This window comes from Corvus brachyrhynchos, unplaced genomic scaffold, assembly GCF_000691975.1.
Source record: "Corvus brachyrhynchos isolate BGI_N302 unplaced genomic scaffold, ASM69197v1 scaffold26, whole genome shotgun sequence".
Classification (NCBI taxonomy): Eukaryota; Metazoa; Chordata; class Aves; order Passeriformes; family Corvidae; genus Corvus; species Corvus brachyrhynchos.
In genome coordinates this window covers 861,584-884,345 of record NW_008239324.1, presented here as the reverse complement: position 1 = coordinate 884,345, position 22,762 = coordinate 861,584, and the positions used below count along the sequence as shown (strand labels likewise).

The 22,762-nt window shown below is 44.0% G+C and overlaps 1 protein-coding gene across 4 annotated transcripts in view; it reads left to right on the top strand.

Annotated features, from left to right (window-relative positions):
* LOC103620093 (hepatocyte nuclear factor 4-beta) overlaps nt 1–22,762 on the top strand; it is a 52,271-nt gene that overhangs the window by 4,915 nt on the left and 24,594 nt on the right. For 2 of the 4 annotated variants that reach the window (XM_017741022.1, XM_017741023.1), the window contains exons 1-6: nt 2,728–2,820; nt 9,990–10,116; nt 15,191–15,414; nt 19,319–19,478; nt 20,968–21,517; nt 22,138–22,319. In XM_017741022.1, coding sequence (XP_017596511.1) covers nt 22,205–22,319 — 115 coding nt within the window. In that variant the 5' untranslated portion in view covers nt 2,728–2,820; nt 9,990–10,116; nt 15,191–15,414; ... (1 more) ...; nt 20,968–21,517; nt 22,138–22,204. Of the gene's footprint in view, nt 1–2,478; nt 2,610–2,727; nt 2,821–9,989; nt 10,117–15,190; nt 15,415–19,318; nt 19,479–20,967; nt 21,518–21,551; nt 22,320–22,762 lie in introns of those variants that run through there. The other 2 variants (XM_017741020.1, XM_008638683.2) reach the window with 2 other exon arrangements.

The window sequence follows — 22,762 nt, the reverse complement described above, 5'->3', positions numbered from 1 at the left end:
CCTGCTGAATCCAGAGACATTGTGTGCGATGGGATCGTGGGTTTGTTGTTCAACAGGGCTGGTTAACAGCAGCTCAGATTTCAGGAAAGGCAGGGCAAGAAATTCCTTGTCCTTATTGTTTGTTCTCCAGGATGGAATCCAATGTCTGACTGTCCTGCCTAACTTTATGGGTAGCTTGTTTCCTGGATGTCCTGAAACAGATGACCTGGAACAGATAGAACTTGGCTTTTTCCTCCTGCAGCTGTGAGGGACAGGAATATTGCTCTTCCATGTTATTTAATGGAATTCACACCCCTTTCTGAATTAGTTCCTCCCGGTCGATTTTTAGTTTTGAACAGGTTTAGCTTGATGCTGCCATTTCCGAGTGCTGGTCCAAACACTCCCTTCCAGAGATGGAATAACTTCAGGGGGGCATCTCCATGGGCTATCCAAATGTCTCCATACACTGTGGCCACAGACCTGATGGGATCTGGGGGAATAATCTTGTCTGATGTTCCTTCAACAAGAGGAGCCATGGCAGTGTCAGACTGTGTTGGTGGCATCTAAGAGCAGCAGCAATTCTTAATTCAGGTCTTCCCTTCAGCACAGCAGGTCCCATGTGCAGCATCTTCCTGCCCAGTCCAGCTTCTGACCTTGCTGGAAAACCAGTTTGTTCCACAGGTGTTTGATGACTGGTTTACAACAGGATGCTTCTGTCAGTAGTGACCTTTCAGAAATGTTGCTTGAAGAAAATCCTGACAAGCACCACTGAATGGTGAGGTGTGGGTGTTAACAACCCTCACTGGAAAGGACTGGAGGAACTGGGAGTGGGTTTGGGGTAAATAATTTATCCTCCTTTTCACCACTTCCTCCATATCTGCCTCGCTGGGGCCATACCTGGTGGCAGGCATGTCAGACACAGTTAGTTTGATGTGGGATTATTTTATGTCTATCCATCTGAAAACAATTGCCATGAAACACCAAAACCTTAGTATTTCCAATGTTTATTTAATATTTTGTTCTTGGCTTCTTGTCCTTAATGCAGCTACTGAAAGCAAAAGAAATATCTTGCACTTAGCTTGCACTTTCTCTTCCTGTTGACTCTTCTGTTTTAATTCAAATTTGGGGGCTTTCTCTAGAAAACAAATACGAATAAAGTACTTAATGAGAGTTCACATGGTAGTTTAACTTTTCAGGGTCCAGCACTGCTGTAGTTTATTTGCTTGCCAAGTAATTACCAGTTTGAAATTGCAGTTCTACTCCCAAGTTTTAGGACAGTCAAACAGGAAAGATCATCCTCAGGGTCAGACAGGTCTGAGAGACTTTAATGTCCTTGTTCCTGATGTGGAGAGGGCACAGACTCATCCAGGTCAGTGGGGAGTTTGTCTTTCCTTGCACCAAAGCCTCCAGCCAAGTGTGGGAGATGTGTGGAGCTCCCTGGTTTTCTGTTTGCTGCCCAGGTGATGTCATCCAAGTTACTTTTAGCTGGGGCACAACAATTAGTCCTATTTTATCCCTCCTCAAGTGGTTTAATGAAATTTTACAGCTTCCAACCCCATACTCAACTGCCAGGGAAATCTAAATTTCCTTTAATAAATGTTCTTAAACAGCTAAAAAATACCTGTGCCTGGGGTCTTAAATGTACTTAAAATGTGGCAGTGACGAGGAGATGGAAGTTTTAAACTTAGCAATAGGATCATAAGAGAAGGCTTTATCACCTGTAGACCATCTTGGAGCAGGCCTGAAGAGTGGCCTGGAGGAGGTGGGAATACAGAGGTGAGGTAATCTGGGAGATGACCCCGTGTGAGTCTTTACTCGTGTATGAAGCATTTATTGAAACAGATACGAACCCCACACCTCTGCCTTTCCCATGGTGGGTCCTTTTGTCATGGTGCTGTGCAACCTGGCTGGAGGGACCTACAGGTTTATTCAGCAGCTTCAGATGCTGAGGTTACAGAGAAATACCCCCAGTGTTCAGATACTGGGAGTATCATGGAATCACGGAATGGTTTGGGTTGGAAGGGACCTTAAAGCTCATCTCATCCCAGCCCCTGCCATGGGCAGGGACACCTTCCATTATCCCAGGTTGCTCCAATCCCCATCCAACCTGGCCTTGGACACTTCCAGGTCTGAGGAAATCTGCAGATAAAGTCATAAAAGGTGTCAAGGATCAGGCACGTGAGAGTATCACAAATTGATTATGGCTACTGCCGTGACCAGATATGAAATAATGATTTACACCTCTTTTATGGCTGGCTGATATCTCTTAGTGTTGCAAATGTACACTCTTTAATCAGTGGATTTCCGTTCACATTTTCAGTGGCCATCTGCCCAAAAAGGCCCTGAATAAGTGGTACTTTTTGAACGAAAAATGTTAAGGAGGTACCAAACCTTCAAAATAATCTGGATGTGCTCCCTGTTTTAACCAATCCAGCAAAATCATAACCTGTTACCTGCTAGATGTGGTGTTTTCTTTCCTTTGTTTTCTTCTCCCTATAGGAGCTCCATGTTGTGTTCCCACAGCCTTAGAAGGGGTTAGAAGCACGCAATGGCCACGGGGAGAGGAAGCTACTTTCCAGGCTAAATCCTCCCTGATATAAATCTGTTCCACTGGCACTGCATTTTATCAGGTCAGTGCAGCAGGCAAAGCACGAGAAGTGACACCAAAGCAGGTAAGAGATCCCCATTTGTTGTGTGCCCAAATATTCCAAGCAAAAGAGTTTACGTCAGCCATGTGTTCTTTTTCAGGGAGGAGGAGGACATCAGGAAGTCTCCTAATCCTTGCTGGGTTGCCAAACGATGGAAACGTGAAAGCTGCCAGGAAGAACAGGGATCAAAAGTGTAAGCATTCAGTTTTGGGGGGAATAAAACTAACTATCCCATGGAAAAAAATAAAAACGCCCTGCAGTTCAGTGTTGTATCTGTCTCTGAAAGGTATTTGAGTTGACAGCTTAAAATACTTCTTAAAATACTCTCTTAGTCAGTTTATGGTGGTGGTTTCTGAGTTCTTTCAAGTGTCTCCTTTGAAGTTGTATGAGGATGCATGAGACAATTCACCCAAAGGGAGCCTAGGCTGAGAAGTCAGAGAATATAACCCAGGAGGGCTTTTTCTGACCATGCTGAAGATCTTAATTTTTTTAAAAAATAGGTACATTCCTAATCAATCTGGGAAACGATACAAAGAGATCACAGCCACATGTACCTTCAGGAATGCACTTCGAACAACACGTTGTGCTCAAGTGTTTCATTTTCACTGCAAACTACTCTGAAACAGAGCTTTCCTGCAGGGTTATTTGTGCAGGCTGTGTGGTTCAGGAGCTCTGCAGAGGCTTTCAGGTGGTACCTCCTGCCTCACAGGGACTTGGGATGATGAGCTGGATCCCCCAGGCAGACAGTTAAGGCACTTAGGGCTGATGTCACAAATAGAAAGTGTTGTTTGATCATTTGTGGTTTAGCTCAGAGTGTCTCAGCCCGAAGTATAGACCCTTAATCTCCTCCTCTTTGACTTGCTGCCCAGTTAGAAAGCCCCTGAAAATCCACCTCCATTCCCACCAGGAGGTTCCTGAGGCATCAGAACGTCCCTTCTGCTGATGTTTCTGGGCAAACTGACCATCACTGCCCTCAGGGAAGGTGGAGGCAGAGACACAGATGTCCATCTCTTCATTCCCATCCTTGGATCATGGGCATCCCTTCATTGGCTTGTCTTCTCCAGAGGCCTCTGGCTACCAGGGGAGGGTGTCCCCAAGGCATTTTTAGCCATCGAGCTCAGTCTGGAGAGTTGATTGAGAGCCCAGCCAGAGTGTGGCCATTGACAGAGACCAGGGATGGCAGCAGGGCATGGGATACAAGTGGAATTCTTGGCCCAGGGATGAGGGAGATGTCTCATGCCTCAAAGGTGACTCCTCCAGCACTGAATGAGTAGGTGAGGGCTGTGATTCTCCTCAGGACTCTGCCTCAGGGCATTTATCCAGCCGTGGATGGATAACACTGAGACTGGGAGCCAGCACCCGGAGCCCCTAATTCCCTGCAAGGCTGTGCTGAAGGCATGCTTCTTCCCTTGGCATTTTCTTTTGGCCCTGATTCCCATGCCAGCTATTTTGGAGCCTGGGCCAAGTTGTCTTGCTGTCTCCACAGGCTGTAAAAGGAGCCTTGGCAGCACTGCCTGCTTTGCACTTAGGATGTCCCAGCTGCCTGGGCTCCTCAGGGATTTAACCCTGCCTGATTTGCTTGAATCTATGTGCAAGCTCTTGTTCTCAGCTGACCACAGCAGCTCAGGTCACTATTAATTCATGAGCAAGTTATCCCTGCCAGCCTTTTCACCATCACAGAAATCCATAAAGACAAGTCTTGCTGTTTTTCTCCCCACTTCTTTATCCTACTAGTTTTAAAGTTGTGGTAAAAAAGGCTGATTTAATCACCTTTCTCTTGCTGATGAACATAATAAAGCACAATAAGCTTAGTAAGGAAAAAATCTACCCTGAGTCTGAGTGATGTGTTCACAGCATCTCAGAGAACTACAAACCCAAGTAACTGCATGACTAATTTGCCACGTGTCAATAATTATGTCTTATCTCTGTGGAGAGAATGGGTTTTCCTAATAGCCCATATTAATGAAGGAACGAGTCAGGAATAAGAAAGTCAAGCAAAGAGCAAGGCCAGTGGCCAGGGAGGCACAGGGCGTGCCTTGGGATCACACTCAGTCTGGGCAATAAATCCCTGGGGGTTGTTCAAGGGCACAGGGGAACTCAGCAATTTCCTGGGGCTTTCAACACCTCATGGGATCAGAGGTTGGGGTTCTGTGTGTGTGACGAGAAGGAAAAGCATGACCTAAACACCAGTGGGCACGTAGATGCCATTTCTCCAGGAGCTTTGCCAGGCTGAATGCCCATGACCTGACTTCTCTTGAACGCCTGCATTTGTTCCCAAAATTTAATGAACCCACTTCTATTGGTTGTGTTGAGCAATTTGCCATTCTGGTGCCAAAGCAGAAGAGGAGGAATGAAGGTGATATTTAACCTTCCCACCTTTCCCACAAGGGAGAGAAAAAGGTCTGGAGAAGGTCAGTGCAGAGGGGCTGGGTTCTGCCTTCGGAGCCATGGGAAGGTTGTTCTTGAGTCTGTTGGTACTGCTGAAAGCTCTAATGTCTGTGAGGACCCTTGCAGGGTATGTGGCCTCAGTGTTGCTGTAATTTATTGAATTCACTGTTCCTGGGAGAGCTGGGGGAAGTCCCTAAACCACTGACCAGTGGTCTCTGGGAGGGTGTACTGGCAAAAGACCTTGCCCATCCCACCCCTTCCCTACCAGGAGCAGGAGCCTGGGTCGTGAGCGGGGTGAACCCTCTGCTCTGGAGCGGGAAGGCAGTTCCCACAAGCAGCAACCCAACATCTGTCAGGCACTTCAGCTGCAGCTCATAATATTTATTTTTCCCTTTGTTCTCCGCCCTTTATCCTTTGGTGACTTACCAGGCCACCCAAACCAAAGGAGATCGCTGGGTCTGCAGAACAGCGTCTCACACAGCGGAGCAATATCAGGGGGAAGAAATGCTCCCCCAATTTCTAGGGAAAAGGGCAGTAGCACTTCTCAGAAGGTTTATTTAAACATGGCTGTTTGTTTTTGCTGGAGATTGAGTTACCTTCCCTTATAAGAGTAATGTTTTTGGAATCCTCCTTGTTTCTCCTGTAATCAATCACAGTTGTCTGAAGGAAACGAGCTGGGCTCTTTGTCATTTTTCTTTGCTTTTCCTCCATTGGCAAGTGAAGGAAGTGCCCCAAAAAGAGTAATTTATTATGAACTTGGTTTTGACATTGTTGGCAAGTCCTTGGCATGCTGGCTACATAAATTACTGCCCTATCTCTGGGCAGACAGAGCACAAAGGCACAGCTCTTGTTTCTAATTGTAGGCTGGCAGGACCTCTGCTATCAGGCAACACAGACAACAAAGAGAAGAAGAAAAAAGGCTCCCAGCTGGCTCTCAGCGAGGGTGGCAGGGCTGCAGGGAGGGGACCCCAGGTCCTGTTATGACTCCAAGCCATGTTTTGTCCCAGCAGCTGCCAACAACCACACGGACAAAATCTGCTGGCTGGTTTTGTGGCTTCTCGCGGATCACGGGCTGCTCTCCTCAGTGCGGACAGGCAACAATGCAAAGTTGCACCCAGGGCTCTTTAATTCTTGTGAGGGGATGGCATTTGGGCTGAGGCACAGCACAGTGACCTCGGGGAACAGCAGACTGATGGGGAAGACTAAGACTTCAAAGAAGTTCTGAAGTGGTTCTGACTCTTCTCATCCCCCGTTCTTGTTTTTTTTTTTTTGATCAGCTTTTCATTGAGATTTGCTGCTCTGGGCTAAATAGTTTGGAAGTGTTTGGCTGATAGAACAGCTGGAACTGGTAATGTCCAGCATCTAACAGGGTCTGTAATGATGTTGTTTTCCTTGTTTTTCCTCACAAAGTTCTGAAGAGCTTTTACAAAGAAGAACTAATTTTTGTGTAACTGTGGAGGTGTACATCTCGAGAAACTGAGGCTGTGTAAGTAGGACAGGAACAGATCCTGCATCAGCAAGTGGACAATGGGAGAAGGAAAAAATAGGATTAAAGTCATGGAACGCCTATAATTTTAAATGCAATTTGCTAAGGAACTGCAGTCCCCATTTCTCTGCCCCTAATCACTTCTTTATCACTTGAGACAGAAAAGTGCTGGACAATGAGACACAAATATCTGTAAGGTGGCAGAAGTGGAGGTGGTTTTTAGGAAAAAAAGGCACCTTCCCAGCACTGACCACCATTGCTGTGGTAGAAATGCCTTCATTTGGGATCCTGGCAGGCCACTCTTTGATGTATTTGAGCTAAAAAATGCTGAGTGTTCAGTTCTTTCTACTGGGTGGTTTTGTTTCAGTTGCCTCCTTTTGAGCCCTCCATATTATTTGGCTTCACGGAGTATTTGGTGTAATGGTGGTGTTCTTTGAATGACGTTGATCCATCATTTCTGAGAGTAATGTCTACTCTGCTTTTCCTGTGGTAAGCTTTGAATGCAGCCATGCTGCACAGCTGGCAATATATACCCAAGAAAATGGAAAAGGTGCAGTTATTTTAGGCTTTACAAGGTTGGAAACAGGGAAAGTTGTTTTGATTTTCAGCCTCCATCTCTCTTTAGTAGCGTTTAGGATTTACAAGGACTTGGAGGGTATACGGTTCAACACAAGCATTTCCCCAGATTAGGTGATGCTCATTCCTTGGTCTCCTTAAAAAATATTAGAAGAAATTTCATCAGATCATGGAGCTCAGAATGTCAAATCAGAGTCTTACACAAATAATCCAGGTTTTGGGAAGCTTGTCATGCTAAGTGGGTTCTTTGGCATCGACTGGTTTTATTATGGATGGAGCCACAGCAGAGCCACATTAGAAAAGGATATTGTTACCACACTTTCAGTATCAACAATGCTACTTGGAGAGGAATAATCTGTTCCAGATGACTGTTAAGAACGTCTGTCCTCTTTAGAAGGGATTTTTTTTTTGTTTAGTTGATTTATTCTGATTAGATTTGGGATCATTTAGACTCCTGTCAAAGAGTCAGTAAACATGAAGATAATGTGATTCACAGAACGGGCAGTCTGAGAGGCTACTTTCATTTAATTCAATTAGATGGGCTTTTAGATTGGATTTATTTGTTTTATCTTGAGTATTGTAGCAAATTTTTTCTCCGTGAAAGAGGAGGCAGAGTACAATTACTGCAGACATCAAAACTGCTGGGTTAATTCCAGGGCTTTTCCATGCCACTGGCAAGTGAGGGGACTGCAGTTACCTGCATAAATGACTGGGTGTGAGAGCGGGCACAGATAAAGCAGATGAGATTTTGAGGGGCTTGAAGGAAAAACTCTGTTTGTGATATACATCACACCAGCATTTCCCACCAGAGCCATGTGCAAGGCAGGCGCCAAACTGAACTCTTTGAAATTAAAGCAAAAAGATATTTTAAATTTGGCTTTGCTCAACATGGCTGAGGGGAGTCTGTGAAAAAACTAAAGTTACTGTAAACTCACAGGTTTCTTCAGTCTCTTTGTGTCCCTCCTTTGTTCTGGTCCTGGGATAATGCCCATGGTTTTTATAGCACTGATGAGGACGCTTTTGGTATCTCCTGTCCATCACTGATGTCCCTCTGTACCACATCATCCTGCACACAGGAACTGCAGGTGAGACAAGGCTGGGAACACCCCTGGATAGAGCTCAGGAGCAACAGTGCAGGAAAAATATTCCATGGCCAAGGGTATGGGCAAAGGCTGTTGTGATGTGCCTCAGTTATTTGTCTGTTCTTCTCATAACTTGCTGTATCTGGGCTCTCTCCCAGCTTCTCCCTAGGCCATTGCTTGGGTCCCTTGGATCAGGTATTCCCAGGAGCCACGGGGAGAGCAGTGGGGGCTGACTGGCTGCATCTGGATGCCTCTTCCACTGAGCAAAGTGCTTGGTGACCACCCTGACAAAGCTCAACTCTCACTCCTCTCTGCATTCCCAGCACATCCAAATCCATCTCTCCAGCCACTGAATTTTCCCTCTGAGGACTTAATTTTGGTTTTGAGTGTTTCTCCAGCAGGCATTAGTTAAGCCTGAAAGGCTTTTGAAGATGTTCCCCACAGCTGAGGGCTGCTGAGCATCCAGCAGTGGCAGAGTATGGGGAGCTTTGTTAGTCCTGGATGTGCAGATTCCTGTTTTGTATTTGAAATAGATCTGCACCCTCTTGGTTAACAAAATATTATGCTCAGGACAACTACCTGAGCCACCTCACTGAGCCAAAGGGCCCTAAGAGGGTTCCAGAAGAGCCAATATTAAATCCAGAGACATCAACATTAGTGAAGTAGGACTAAATTATCTCCAGCTGGTGCTGGCTCTCACCTGAGGCTCAGAAATAAGTAGCTCCCTGGAAAAGAAGGGAAGATGAAGGGTGCTAATGAGGACCAGAACCACGCTTGGAGCTCAGGTCACGTTCTGTTTCCAGCCCTATCAAGTGCAGTCAGAGACAATTTTTCACCTCCTGTCACTTGTGCACCAGTCAATCCATCAAAGCCAAATTCCTCTGGCAGTGAGGAAGGATCCAGTCCCACTGTTGGAGCATTGGAGGCATGGCTGCCCCTGCTTCCAAGGTCTAGGTGAGAAGCGGAGATCCCTTGAAACTTCTGTTTTCCTTCATTCAATTAACTCTTTGTAGCTGTTAATTGCATGTTAACCACGATCAGAACTCACTACCAAGGGCTTCGCTCCTCACTGACCAGTGCCATTGAGTGCAAATCTTGAAATATTTGGGGAAAATGATAGGGAAACACCAACCATTGCTCTGTGCTGAACGTGACTTAGAATAGCAACTTATGAGCAGATTAAAAATCAGCTCTCACATCACCTGGATATTCAGAGACCTTCACTGTGTGTTTCTGAGCAGTTCTTATGACTAAAGTGGTCTTAGAAGAAACAGGGATTTTCAGACATTAATTATTTACTCATGTGATAGGTAAGCTCTGCTCTCACATGTACCATACTATTATTTTTAATTAACATCTCTAGATTCTCTGGAAAACCCTACTTTCCATGTGACTCTTTATAGCTAAGCAGCGTTGAAAATACCTGTATTCCTCACTGCACCTAGAGCTGCAGAGTCAGAATGGTTTGGGTTGGAAGGAACCTTAAAAATCCTCTTGTTCCAATCCACCTCCCACTATCCCAGGTTGCTCCAAGCCCTGTCCAACCTGGCCTTGGACACTTTCAGGGACCCAGAGGCAGCCACAGCTTCTCTAGGCAAGAAGGAGATGGGTATTCATATGAGTGTGGCACTTGTGCAGCACTTTGGGGCATACTGTTGGGCAGAGACGGATATAACGAGGCATGGAAAACATAAATTCAGCTGGCTGGGATCACTGGGTGAGTAATTATCCCTGTGGAAGCCCAGCAGGTGGATTAATTACTGGGCTGCCTCTGCAATAAGCAATTAAGGGAAAACATCTGTTTCACATCACCCATCTCTCCTTTTCCAGGATACTCCTCTGGTTTGTCTCTCTGATGCTGCAACCTGGAGACAAGTCATTTCTGTGAGGAGGTTGTGCAAACATCATGTGTTCCTGTGTGGAAAGCAGAGGACACGGCCAGGAGCAACAGGACACGGTAAGGAACATCCGGAATGAACTCCCGACTCCCTTGTTTTATTTTCTATTGGGTTCTGCCTTGTTCCATTCCAGAACGAAGCTGTTTCCAGGCACTGGCAGCAGCCCTGTTAGAGGTGCAGAAAATAAACCCAGGAGCCAGCTCTGCTCGGTGACTCAATATCTCTGCTGCCATCTTGAGTAAGAGGAAAGTCTGAGCATCTGAGCAACCTTTTCCTGCTTGATTAGGGGTTTTAAAGTGGATTTTGTTAAATTAGCCAGGCCAAACTCATATCTGGTGTGCAAAGTTGGAAAGGTCCTGTCTGCACCAGGAAAGGTTCCCATGCTCACCAGTGCTCCAGGGTATCCATGGCTGATGCTGAGTGTCCTTGTGCTGCTGAAAACTGAGAGCAAGTGAAGCAAAATGGTTTTTGTATTACCAGCAGGGTTTCTTCATGCTCTGGGTAGATTTAATTGGGAGAGAATCTGCTCAAAATGATGGTAAATCCAGAACGACCCTGCTTTAGGTGAGCTGGTTTCAATACTGCTGCTGTAGGTCGACATGCACAGATGTAAGAGAATGGTTTTTCCCCCTAAATTGTGGCTATTTCTTACTGGGATAAGTTACCCAGAAGTTAAATCTGGTTGTCTATAGATTATCACAATGTCCAGGCCTCTGCCTGCTAACAGAACATAGACAGAAAAATAATTTTTGAAGGTGTGGACTTCATTATTTACTTTATCCAACTTGCCTTTAATTTATCCATCTTGCCTGAGCAAGCATTGCTTTCTCTAGAAGTCCCTTATCCTTATTGCTCTTGTCTGGGATTTATTTTTCAAGCAAGGATTAGATTAAATTTCTGTAAAAATATTTAATACGCTTGATCAGAAATGTGGGGTTTAGCAATGGATCAGTGTGTCACCTGCTGTGCACACAGCAAATGTTGGTTATTTTCTTCGTGTCTCGATCTAAAATCGTGAATATACAATTGGAACATACATTTGGTGAAGAAATGTATCCACCCTCCTTTAGAATGACATGAAAATCTCATGTTTAATTTAAAGTACAATGCAATTGCTGCTTGGCTTGAAGTGCTTAAGCAATATTAGAAACTTTTGCCTAATCTCTGTTTTGCAGATTAAAATACCAGTATTTCCAGTGCAACCAGAATTTATTAAAGCAGGCTATTGCCTAGGGAAACATGCCTTTGGATGTGTTTCTATCAACTCCCCTGGAAAAAAATTGAATATAATTAGTGTTGCATAACCATAGAGAGAAAAATGGGCCAAAACCTAAGTGCATAAAGGGAATATTGCAACTGTGGAGTGTAAATTGCTTGTGGCTTGCCAGGCTGGTTGTCATTCCTGGGGGCCAATGCCAGTCAGAAAGTCCTAACTGGAAGAAAGCAGCAAGGCTGGCGATGTCCAGGAGAAAGATGAGAGGAGCTGTTGTATAAAATTGGGAAAACAGAGTCCCAGAGTGACAGGTAATTTGTTTTATATATACCTTGTATACCCATCAGTGAAATTCAGGCCAAAATGAAATTATTCCAGTCCCTGGTGATGGAGTTTCACTCTGAGTTCATGGAGACTCCAATGGCTCGTGAGACGTTGCTAAATAATTCTCAGTAATTGTCCCATTCTTTCTCCTTCTCGTGGTGAAATCAGTTCTGTGAATCAGCTCCTCTTCCAATTAAAACAATTGGCTGATTAAACTCTCTCCATGCAGTGAGATCAGATTTGGGTGATTCTCACAATGCAGTGACTGGATTTGGTGGGGGCTATGCGCATCTGGGACTGAGCTGCTCTGGTTTCCCTCTTCACTTCTCCTCTTCACTTCTTGTCTGCTGCACTTATTATCAGCAGGGTTGTTTCTTGCAGCATTTCTGAACAGCACCAGGGCTGGAGGCTTCCATCCCCCAAGTGCTGCTGAAGTATAAATAAGAGCAATAAAGAGCCTTTTCCCTCTGCTAATAATTCATTGGTGTTTTTATGCAGAATTCTGGCCTGGAGCAAAATATAATTGGCAGGCAGCTTTTAACAGGGGAGGCCACAGTGACCTGTTTCAGCAAGGGACCACGGAATAACAACCTCATGTTGTGCTTTAAGCATCACTGAAATCAGAAATGAAGCTTGGCTTGGAGAGCTCCTCCAGGATTTAAGGCTGGTTTTCCCATTCCTTCCCTGAAATATCCGGAGGAAAAAAAACAAACAAACAAGAGACAGAGATTAGGTTATTCCATGTGTCAGGGGAGAAATAGCTGTAGTAAGTAGGTATATGGTGTAAAAATGCAGGTCTGATCTGTCCCCAGGCCTGTGACATTTGCCATACACTTGGGTTCCCCAGATTTGCTAAAAAACTCTGCCCTGAGGGAATGTCGACAGTGGCAATTCACAAATGAAAAAACAGAGGAGTGCATAATTTGCTGGTTAACTCCAATTTCTAAATGACTCATTTGATGTCACATATTCTTGAAGATATGAAATGGTTCTAATTAAAGGCAGATGTGCAAAATATAGCCTATAGGATGGATATAGGGAAAACATACTTTCCATGTGAGTGGCAAAGCCCACAGCCACAAATACCTCTCCAGTTTGGCAGCCTCAAAAATGCATCCACAAATATTATTCATCTCAGTGGTCTGCAAAGATTTATCAGGGGTTGCAGCTTCCTGAAAACATCTGTGAGGCTCAGGGGTTTGTATGTGTGTGTTTGTCACTTGGCAAACAGTCACTTGCTTTTACTATACCCTCTAAGAGAGCAGCAATTATGAGTAAGAGAGTCTGGAAGAGACTGAAGTGTTCAAAAATGGATCTTATAGGGAAAATATAGCTGGATGTTTACAATAATTTCTCCAATTTAAAGTCATGAGAAGCATCTTTCCACACGTCAGTATGTCTGCTTACTGCTTTTTTTTTTGGGGGGGGGGGATAAATCTCTTAGAAAGGAAAATGTCTGAATTTGTCCCAAATACTTTAAAAGTAACTTGTCATTTTGGATTGTGAAGGATGGTTTGGGTTGGAAGGGATTTTAAAAAAGATCATCCCATTCCATCCCCTGCCATGGGCAGGGACACCTTCCACTATCCCAGGTTGCTCCAAGCCCTGTCCAACCTGGCCTTGGACACTTCCAGGGATCCAAGAGCAGTCACAGCTTCCCTGGGCATCCTGTGCCAGGGCCTGCCCACCCTCACAGGGAAGAATTTCTTCCTAATATCCCATCTAAACCTAAATTTTTGCAGTTTAAAGGCATCACCCCTTTGTCCTATCTCCAAATGCCCTCTCCAACAGATGAACACATAATCCTGAAGCTCCAGGGGTTGAGTAAGAGGTGTCTTATTGATGAACAACCAGTGCTTCCCTTATGGACACTGTTGAATTGTTATGTTGTATCTATGATTCTACGGTTTCTCCACGGTCCCTAAGGCATTTTAAAACATATCCCTTACTAGAAATAACAGAAAAGCAAAAGTCTCCATGGGATATAGGATGGACAACCTGTTAGAGATGATTCACACACTGGAGTGTGCTAAAGACTGTAAGGGTACAAAAATGCACCCAACCAGCACCAGCATTGCTTTCCCACGTTTCCAGAGACTGGAGTGCAGTTCATGTCCCTCAGAGCCTTGGTTTGTGAAGGAGTCAGGGCATAAGCTGCTGAACACCAGTGAGGGATTAAATCTTTGCTGATGAGTCTCATTTTCTATCTCTCCACGTCCAGCTGAGATGGATATTTTTAATGACCTCTGGGTGCAGAGCTGGAGAGCAGAGACAAGCAACGAGTCCCAGAATTACTGGGGTTTCTCATCTCCTGTTTTAAAAAGAGATAAAATAGGGATTGCTCCTGTGCCTCAGTTCTCTAGAACAAGCTATTGGACCTGATGGAGCTGAACTCAATGATTCTCTTCCCTTCCAACTCAGGATATTCTGTAATTCTGTGATCTTTTCCTACAGGTTTTCTCATTTTTCTTCTTGACTTTACACTTTTGATGCTATTATGACTCATAGATGTTTTCTCCAAAGCCTCATCAATTTCAACACAATAAACATAGATAATCCATCATTAAAAAAAAAAATTTAAAAATCAATATTTACTTAGGTTTGTGCCTGTTTCAGCTTTCCAGTCCCCTGCAGAAATGGAAAGTTTTTCTCCAGAGTACTTAACATGTTGGTTGAGGATTTTTCCCTTTTACCCTTGATGCTGAACTCCAACAAAATGTTTGTGTGTGTGCAAGAGCTGCAAGGTCAGATGTGCAAATAGGTAATGGATTGTTGCAGATGAAATGGACCTAGCCTTTGAGTTTTGTTTTGGTTTTTTAAGTGGTCTGCCTCCTCTCTGAAATGTTTATATTTGCACTTAGTTTACTTAGAAGACAACACTGAAAGGAGTATTTTGGAGGAATTCCATCTTTGTCCTGAATTATTAACTTGTCTGAAGAATGGCAAAGATAGAAAATCTGGTGGACAGAAACAGAAATCAAAACTATCCAACAAAACACTGCATCATTTCCCTGGAAGGAACGTTGTTGAGTTTACTGTAAATCTGATGATGATTCCTGTTATCACAGTCAAAGGTCAACCCATTCTTGGTGATACTCTGAGATAACATCTGTTGGTTTATCTCCTATAACAAAAACACAGTGTGAAGACACTGAGGAGAATGGTTTGCAAAAAATCTTACAACCGGAAAAGGTGGCTTTTGGTGACATTTGAATCTTTCTTGTGATAAAACTGGATCCAGATTCCACCACAGAAATCTTAAAATGCAAAAGAAAAACAAGGGACAAGGTAAATTCTTTTAAACTCAGAGCTTGGCCTTTGTAAGATACAAGGCAAAATCTAAGTCCTGGGTTAATTTTTGGGAATGTGGGAGATTAGAGTTTAAGATAAATGAGTATGGCAGTGATAGAAGAATCCCTTAAAAACGGTGCTTTACGTGCTAGAAAAGGGCTTGTAACATAAAGGCATTCCCTAAAATAGAAAGCACAACACCGACATAAAACACTCATCATGGTTTCAGTGCAAGGCGAGGATTTGCACTCCTAACCTCCCACGATGGAGCTGGGCCTTGAATAGCATTTCTGTTCTCTCCTCAGCTGAGCTAATGACAGATCTGAAGAAGTGTCAACACCGCAGCCGAACAAGCTCGAGGTGTCAGGAATGCTGTTCACAGGGGACGTGGGAGTCACAGCAAATACTCTTTTCAAGGCTGGTTGCTCCTGATTAAACAGTGTTTCCAGCAGGAAAAGCCAAAAACTTGCCCAGAGGCAGTGGAGTGCTCCAGATGAGTCCCATGCCTACTCCAGCAACGGCGGGTGAGGTAATGCTCTCCCTGGCTCCTCTCTCCTCTCCTGCTGCCAGCTCTGGCTCAGGCTGGGATATTTGCTATTTGCTTGCTATTTATTTTTTATTTTTTATTTATTTGCTATTTATTTGGTATTTTTTATTTATTTGCTATTTATTTGGTATTTACTTTTTTAAAATTTATTTATTTGCTAGTTGCTTTATTCAGAGGCCGATGTCACCCACGGTGGAGGAATCCAACCTAATTCCCGATGGCTCCATGTGTCATTTTCATTCTTGGCAGGGGGAGCTTGTCTTCTGTGACTTCACCTCCCATAAAATTTGCAGGTTGAGTGGAAGTCACCTAAACTGCCCGTGAGCTCTCTTTAGGGAGGTTGGCATTGCCGTGCAGTTCCTCCGAGGTCTCTTGGACACCTGTCTGAGTTTGGGATGAATCACCCTCTGGACACAGCAGGAGAGGAAACGGCCTCAAGTTGAGCCAGGGGAGGTTGAGATTGGATAGTAGGAAAATTTTCTTCATGGAAAGGGTTATCAAGTGTTGGGACTGGCTGCCCAGGGAAGTGGTGAAGTCACCATCCCTGCAGAGATTTAAAAAACATGTGGATGTGGCACTTGGGGACATGGGTAAGTGGTGGGCTTGGCAGTGCTGGGGGCATGGTTGGACTCGATGCTCTTGGAGGTCCTTTCCAATCTTAATAATTCTATAGTTCTATGACACGCCAATTTTTCTTTAGGGGTTGAAGAGATACTGATCTTCCAATCCATGTGTGAAATCTTAGTTTGGGATGGTGAAAATTAGGAGAACGTCGTGATGGTGGTCTGGAGAAGGGGCTCTGATGCAACCTCGTAGTTCTGTGAGTGACAAAATCTGGATGAACACATGGGAACAACTCATCGCAAGGGCAGTGAGGGGAAAATGAGGGCAGAAATGGAAGTTTGATTATTTCATGGTCTTTCCCCCATGTTTTGGTTCTCTGGACAGCATATTCCAAAGCTGTTTTCCAGTTTCTATTCAGTGTTGGATATATCAACAATTTGGAGGAATTTGGGCTGCATTGCTCTGAGACAGAGCAGAGCTCAGCCCAAACTCTTGCAAATTATTTGAGTTTGGATTTTCACATGTAAGCCCAGCCCAGGAAAAAGTTTCCATCTTTGTAGGAAATAACTAGAAAAAGAACATTTGCCTGCCAGAGAGTGAAAAACTGTGCAAATCTCACCTGTGAAACGCAGTATGAGTTCGTTGAAATAAGTCCCATCTTAATTTTGGTGAGTGAGGTGAAGTTTCACAAATGTGTTGACGTTTTCACAAGTTGATGGTGCCAGATATGATCTCTACTGAATTCTTATATTTTCAGATAAAATGTGTTGTACCCACAAATTTGTCAGTTTTGCTCCCTAGGACATAACTTTCATTTTAGTTTCAGAAGGTTGCCAAGGGTCCCAAATTTGAGTCAGAAACTGGTACCATACCTAACATTTACAAACAAAAATAAGAAGCAAAATGTTTTGTTTCTGTCCTTTCAGTACTTTAAATTTTGTTCATAATTAAATACTTTAATTTCCCTCCCTTCAGCGACCTTCAAAGTTCAATTACAAATGAAACCAACAACTCTTTTTTTCTATAAAAAGAGTATTAAACGAAACTTGTTCCTGTTTTTCCATAATTTTTTCAAGTGTTGATCAGCTGATCTCTTTCCAGAAAAGAAAAGAGACAAGAAGTCCCTGAAAGGAAAAGAGACAAGAGGTCGTTGTTGATGTGAGGAAAAACATTGGGGTTTTTTTTCAAAAATATTGCAGCCATTTCTTTTTTCTGCGAATTTACTTCTGCTCATGGAAAACAAAGAAGAGAAATTCCAGCTGGTGCATGGAGGCATCAGGTGTTGGCTATGAAGCGTTTGCCAGGCAGGGACAGGTTTATAAAAGGCCTTGGACCCCACGTAGGGGAAATGAGATTTTTAATCAGATTTCACTCAGGTGTCCAAAAAAGGGGATTTATTTCTAAATCACCAGTGACCTGTGGCTCCATCTTTGCAAATCCAGTTGTTATTCCCAGCGGGAGCTCCTGTTTCTCAACAGAACTGAAATTCAGGCGGCTTCACATTTAGGAATCAAAAGGAGCCCTTTGTGCTTCTGAAAGTCTGGCCTTGGCCAAGTGTTCTGCAGCCAAGAACAAAAATTAAGTTAACTCAGAAAGAACAAGTCATCGGCCTGACCTTTGGTCATCAGAAGAATGTAAAACATCTCAGATTTATTCCCCAAATCCAAGTCAGATTTCATCTGTACTGAACATTCGGTGCAATAACTGGGAATTTCATGAATTAGCCAACGTGGAGTCACTGCTGGCAGTGGGGTCTCCAGGTGATTTGTACTTGACAGTTTGTAAAGACCAGAATCCAGCATTCCAGCCTGCTGGAAAGAGCTCTTTAAGGGTTTTTTAATTTGGTTTGGGTTTGATCTTTTGTTGTTGTGCCTTTTTTTTTTTTTTTTTTTTTTTTTTTTTTTTTTGAGGCTGTGTTGTGGTTTAGATTTTTTTTGTTTGTTTGTTTAAATTGTCCTAAAGGAATTCTTTCCAGCATAGTGATTGGAGCTTGTTTAAGTTTCTATTTACTCCAAAGGGTTGTTATGGAAGAGTGAACCTCATTGTTCTAAAGCAAAATGAGTAAATGATAAATGAATGTGTTTGGCAGCAGTAAATCAAAATAAGTTTGTCTGCAGAGACAGGAGGTGGAGGTCCTGATATTTTGCTTTTCTCCCCTCCATCCTCCTGTATGATGGGTGATGATCTCCCACGTCTATCAGGTCTGTCACAGGACTTGTGAAATTTCTTAAATGATTTTTATTTTATGAATAATCACTACACAGGCAAAATCTTTTTGGGAGATAACAGCTGGAAGAACAAGGAGCCCCTCACAGTGGAAGTTACAACATGTGGAAATGTAATGTTCATTGTAATAAGAAATACCTGAAAATGTAGAGACATTTTCCTGTTTACTGTACCATAAATATCAAACTGCACCCAGGAAAGGGGAGAATTGATTTAATAACATCTCTTCTAGATAACTTTGAAATGTCTGCCATGGTAATTACACGCTAATGATATGATTTCACACTGCTTATAATCTCAGCAGCACACTGTTTCTAATTATACATTGCCCAGAAAAAGGGCCTTGCTGCTTTCTGTCTCTAAATTATTGTTTTTATCCAGGCACCACCTGTCCAGGTAGGTAATATTATAGCTACTGTTGCTTCTGAGAACCACCTGATCATTGATGGATTTATGTTCACTGCATAAAAATCCTTTTCCTGAACCCTGCAAGTTCACAAAAAACTGTAATTAGTGCTGCATTTCAGTCAAAGAAAATTTCAAAACAGTGGTAGGGGATTTTAAATGGCTCTCTATGAATAAAAGCAGAAAACTTCTGTTCCAAAAATACAGTTAATGACTTCTGCCTCACCATTTTGCATAGCAACAAGTCCTTCATTAAGTTTTAGTCTCTCAGACACCTCTCCCCATATGCAGCATTGAGTTAATTTCCTTTAAAATCATCCTCCAAAGATGGATGTGCAGCTTCCATGGCTTGCAAACATCTTCCCCAATCACTTACCTCTCCAAGGAAATGTTATTTCTGACACCCTGCCCACAGTACTTTGTGTTCTCTCTTAATCAATCTAAGCGTCCTTATCTTTGTTGCACTTCATCTTGTCTAACAAGCGTTCCCAAAAGCACCTGAATTTTATTTCTAGGAATAAGTGTGCTGTCTTATTGGGACCATGTGTTCTTCAGAGCCTGCCCTGTGCCCTCACATAGGAGAATCCACATTGATTCATTCCCAGAGCATGAACTTTGAACACTCGTATTATTTTTATTAAACTTAACTCTGGTTCTTTCTCTGCTCTCCCCTTTCCCCTGCACCCTCCAGCTATATCCAGCCTCAGAGTCAAAACAGGGATAAATGGAAAACACATTGGAAAGAGGGTTATGTCCATATGGAGGAGGATTGACATCCATTTCCAAACTGGGAAGAACGTGCTATACCAGCCAGTTTTGCCCTTGGTTATCCACCTGAGATGCCTGTGCAGGTGAGTGCCTGAGCACCCAAGGAAAAGAGGGACACTCTGGGAAGTGTCTCAGCAGAAAGTGTTTGTCAGCCTCACAAATCTCTACTCAAATCCATCCTTTCTGCGGTCACAGTCTGGAAAGGATTTGAGTTCTCTTCCCCTCTCCCTGACTGCTCTGTCAGGTTGGATCATGGTAAGGTAAAAAGAAACCAGCTTGAGGTTCCTGGCTCTTGGCTGGGCCATTGTCACTTCCTTGTGACATGAGCAGTCATGCTCAGGAGATGTGAGGCCACCTCTGAGTCTCCTGATGTTGATAAAACTCAGCCCCAGCCTTGAGTAGGTCCCAGCTGAATTGCAGCTGTGACTCAGAAAGTGATGTAAGAAAGCAGGGAGAGGAAAAAGAAGAAACTGTTCAAACCTCAGCAAGGTTTTGTCCATCTTCAGGAGTGGTTTGGAACAGGGCACTGACATCTGTTTGGAACAAATGCCATGTACTGTCCCTCCAACCCCACCTTCCACAACAAGTCAGTCCTGATTATCAGTGTGGATGTGGTGCTGAAATCTAGTCCTGAACTATGAAATTTGCTCTATAACCTTTTGTCATTCCCAGAATGAAAATTGTCCAAGCACATCCTCATCCCACAACTTTCCTTGGAAATTATCCTCAACCCTCACATTGTACTGAGGGATGGAAAATGCTGAGAGATCTCTAAAGCCAACAAGATCAAGGCAGGAGCCCTGAGTTCTCCTCTCTGAGCCTCAGCTGCCCAAAAGCTTGGTAAATACCAAAATGGCTATTTTAATGGTGAGAAATCCATTAAAAAAACTCTCCTGGAATTGTAGAAATGTGAAAACCCTTTGCTGTAATAGTAGCAGAGTTCTGAGAATCAGGCAGGATTGTGCCCACAGCTCAGTTTAAAAAAAAAAAAAGAGCCAGATTAATGGGAATAATCAAGCCTGACATTGAGTAAGAGGCAAGAACGAGTAATCAGATCCCAACTTAGCTGATGCTGGCATTACTGGGAGCCTGGGGCACAGTCCAAGGATAAAAACATAATGTCTTATCTAAGCAAGGAGTCATTTGTGCACCACTGGTTACAACACGTTCTTAAAAAGGGAAAGAAGGAAAAGGAAAATATGGCACATGAAATTATTTTATTCCCCAGAAACGATAAGAAAGTATAGCTAAAAGTTCCTACACCCAATCTTTATAGAGGAAAAGCCTTTCTAGAGTTAACCCCTTGCAATGTCCACTGTAAAACCCCAGGAGATGAAAAGATATTAAAAAATAAAAGTGAAATGGGGATTAAATCAAATTAATATAATGAAGACACTTAAAACCTCAGATTTTGGAATATTTCTTGCTATTTGGAGATTGCTGGGATCCATGGGGCCGGCCTGCTCCTCGGTTCAGTGAGAGTTCAGCAGTCTGGCAATCCCATCCTTTTGGCCGAGGCTCCTTTTCTGGCAACGCATCTTCCTGTTTCTCAAGACTCTTCTTTTCCTCCAGATTCAACAGGATGTTGACCTGGATCTCTCAGAACAGCTCATGGAGAGGAAAGACCCTCTGACACAAAACAACGTCACTGGAGAGAGAGCTGTAATGTCAGGGAGGGCATCTGGAAGATCAAAGTGGGAATAAACCAATCACTCCAAACTGTATGGCTTTGCATGGCTGGGTTTTATTTCCATTCTTTTGAAGCACATCTCATGAGTCTTAACAAGGAAAGAACTTTTGTGTAAATCAAAAAAAGGTTGTTTGTGTAAAATTCAGTAAATTAAAAAAAACCCCAGCCCAAACGCCACAGGCCTGCGGGGAAGAACTGGAATTGAATTTCTGTAATATGGACCTTTCCCAGAAAAGCCAGGCGTGGGTCAGCGTGCAATGCAACACCACACATCTGCTAGGGATTCTGCCCAGTTCCTCCCAGTCTTTTCCATTTCCATCATTTGCCATCATTTGAAACCTTTCACGATGACAACTCTCAACCACAGCCCAGCTCTTCCCCAGCAGGGGCTCTGGGACTCTGGGGCTGCCTGGAGTCGGGAAGAAGACACAGGTGAGAGGGATGGAGGGTGGTGGGTGGAAGTCACCTCCTCCACCTCGCCTCTGCCTATGGAGCAGGGTGAAACCATGTGTGCAGCTGGAATGAAGCCTCATTTTCCCCTTCCAGTAGCGACTCAAGGTGTGACCCAGTGTAAGCACTGTGGCGTCTCACGGAAATGACTCAGGTTCTCAGTGCTGACCTGTTTTGATGATCTTCATCCAGTGGGACATGGATTTATTGTCCTCATCAGCCTCAAGTGACACCGTTTGCTCTTTCTCCAAGGGCTGGTAGGCAAGCAAGGTGACAACTGGTGATTGGACGTGACCACTGCTCTGCCCTGGGAGAGCGACACATGTGTGCAGTGGCCTCTCCTCAGCCCTTCTCAAAATGTTTGTCCGGGAGCTGCCATAAATCCGGCTATATTGACCCGAAGATGCAATCCAAGGCGTTTGAGTCTAGGCCTTATCTACATCACCTTATCTGGAGCGAGAGAGCGAGATGCACCCCGGGAAGGGAGGGGACTGCGCCAGAGGGATTGGCCTCGTCCCTTCTGTCCTGGCACGGGGAGGGGACTGCGGGCAGAGCTGGGTAATGATTTGTCATTGCCGGGACTGGGGTGTCTCTCTTTGCAGAGGAAACCTTGGCCGTGATTGACAGCAGGGCTGTTTCTGCTGCTTCCCTCGCTGTTGTCAAGTAATAATGAAGCTTTGTCAGTCCATCATGGACATGGATATGCCAGATTATGTTGACTCCTTGGACTCCTCTTATACCATGCTGGAATTCGACAACCTTCGTGTGCTCCCCAATAACACCGGTGAGATTTTTATTCATTTCCTCTCAAATAAGCTCCACTATCTTTGTTATAAAGCTGGACGCCGAGGAAAGGCTGGTGGGAGGTGTGGGGCAAAGGGTGGAAGGGGTAATATTTAAGCAGCTGACCTGTCAACCTCTGTTGCATCCGTGGTTTTGTTTGGGCTGAAATGTGACCCCTTCGCTTACCAGTCCCATTTTGGGTTATTCTTTTCTTTGGGGGGCTGAGCGTCATGTCCTGAAGAGCCCACCAGGTTTTGCAGATGTTGGTAGAGGTCTTCATGGCATTCCCTGTGTTTGTCCCCCTGTATTGCTTATGAGAGGAGTAATTACCAATATTTCTCATTAAAACGTGTGTTTCATTCCCGTATATGACTTCGGTTGATATTTAATTCTCAGGAAAACATGTCGTGCCAAATGGCATTTGCCTGTGACTGTGTGTCCCGT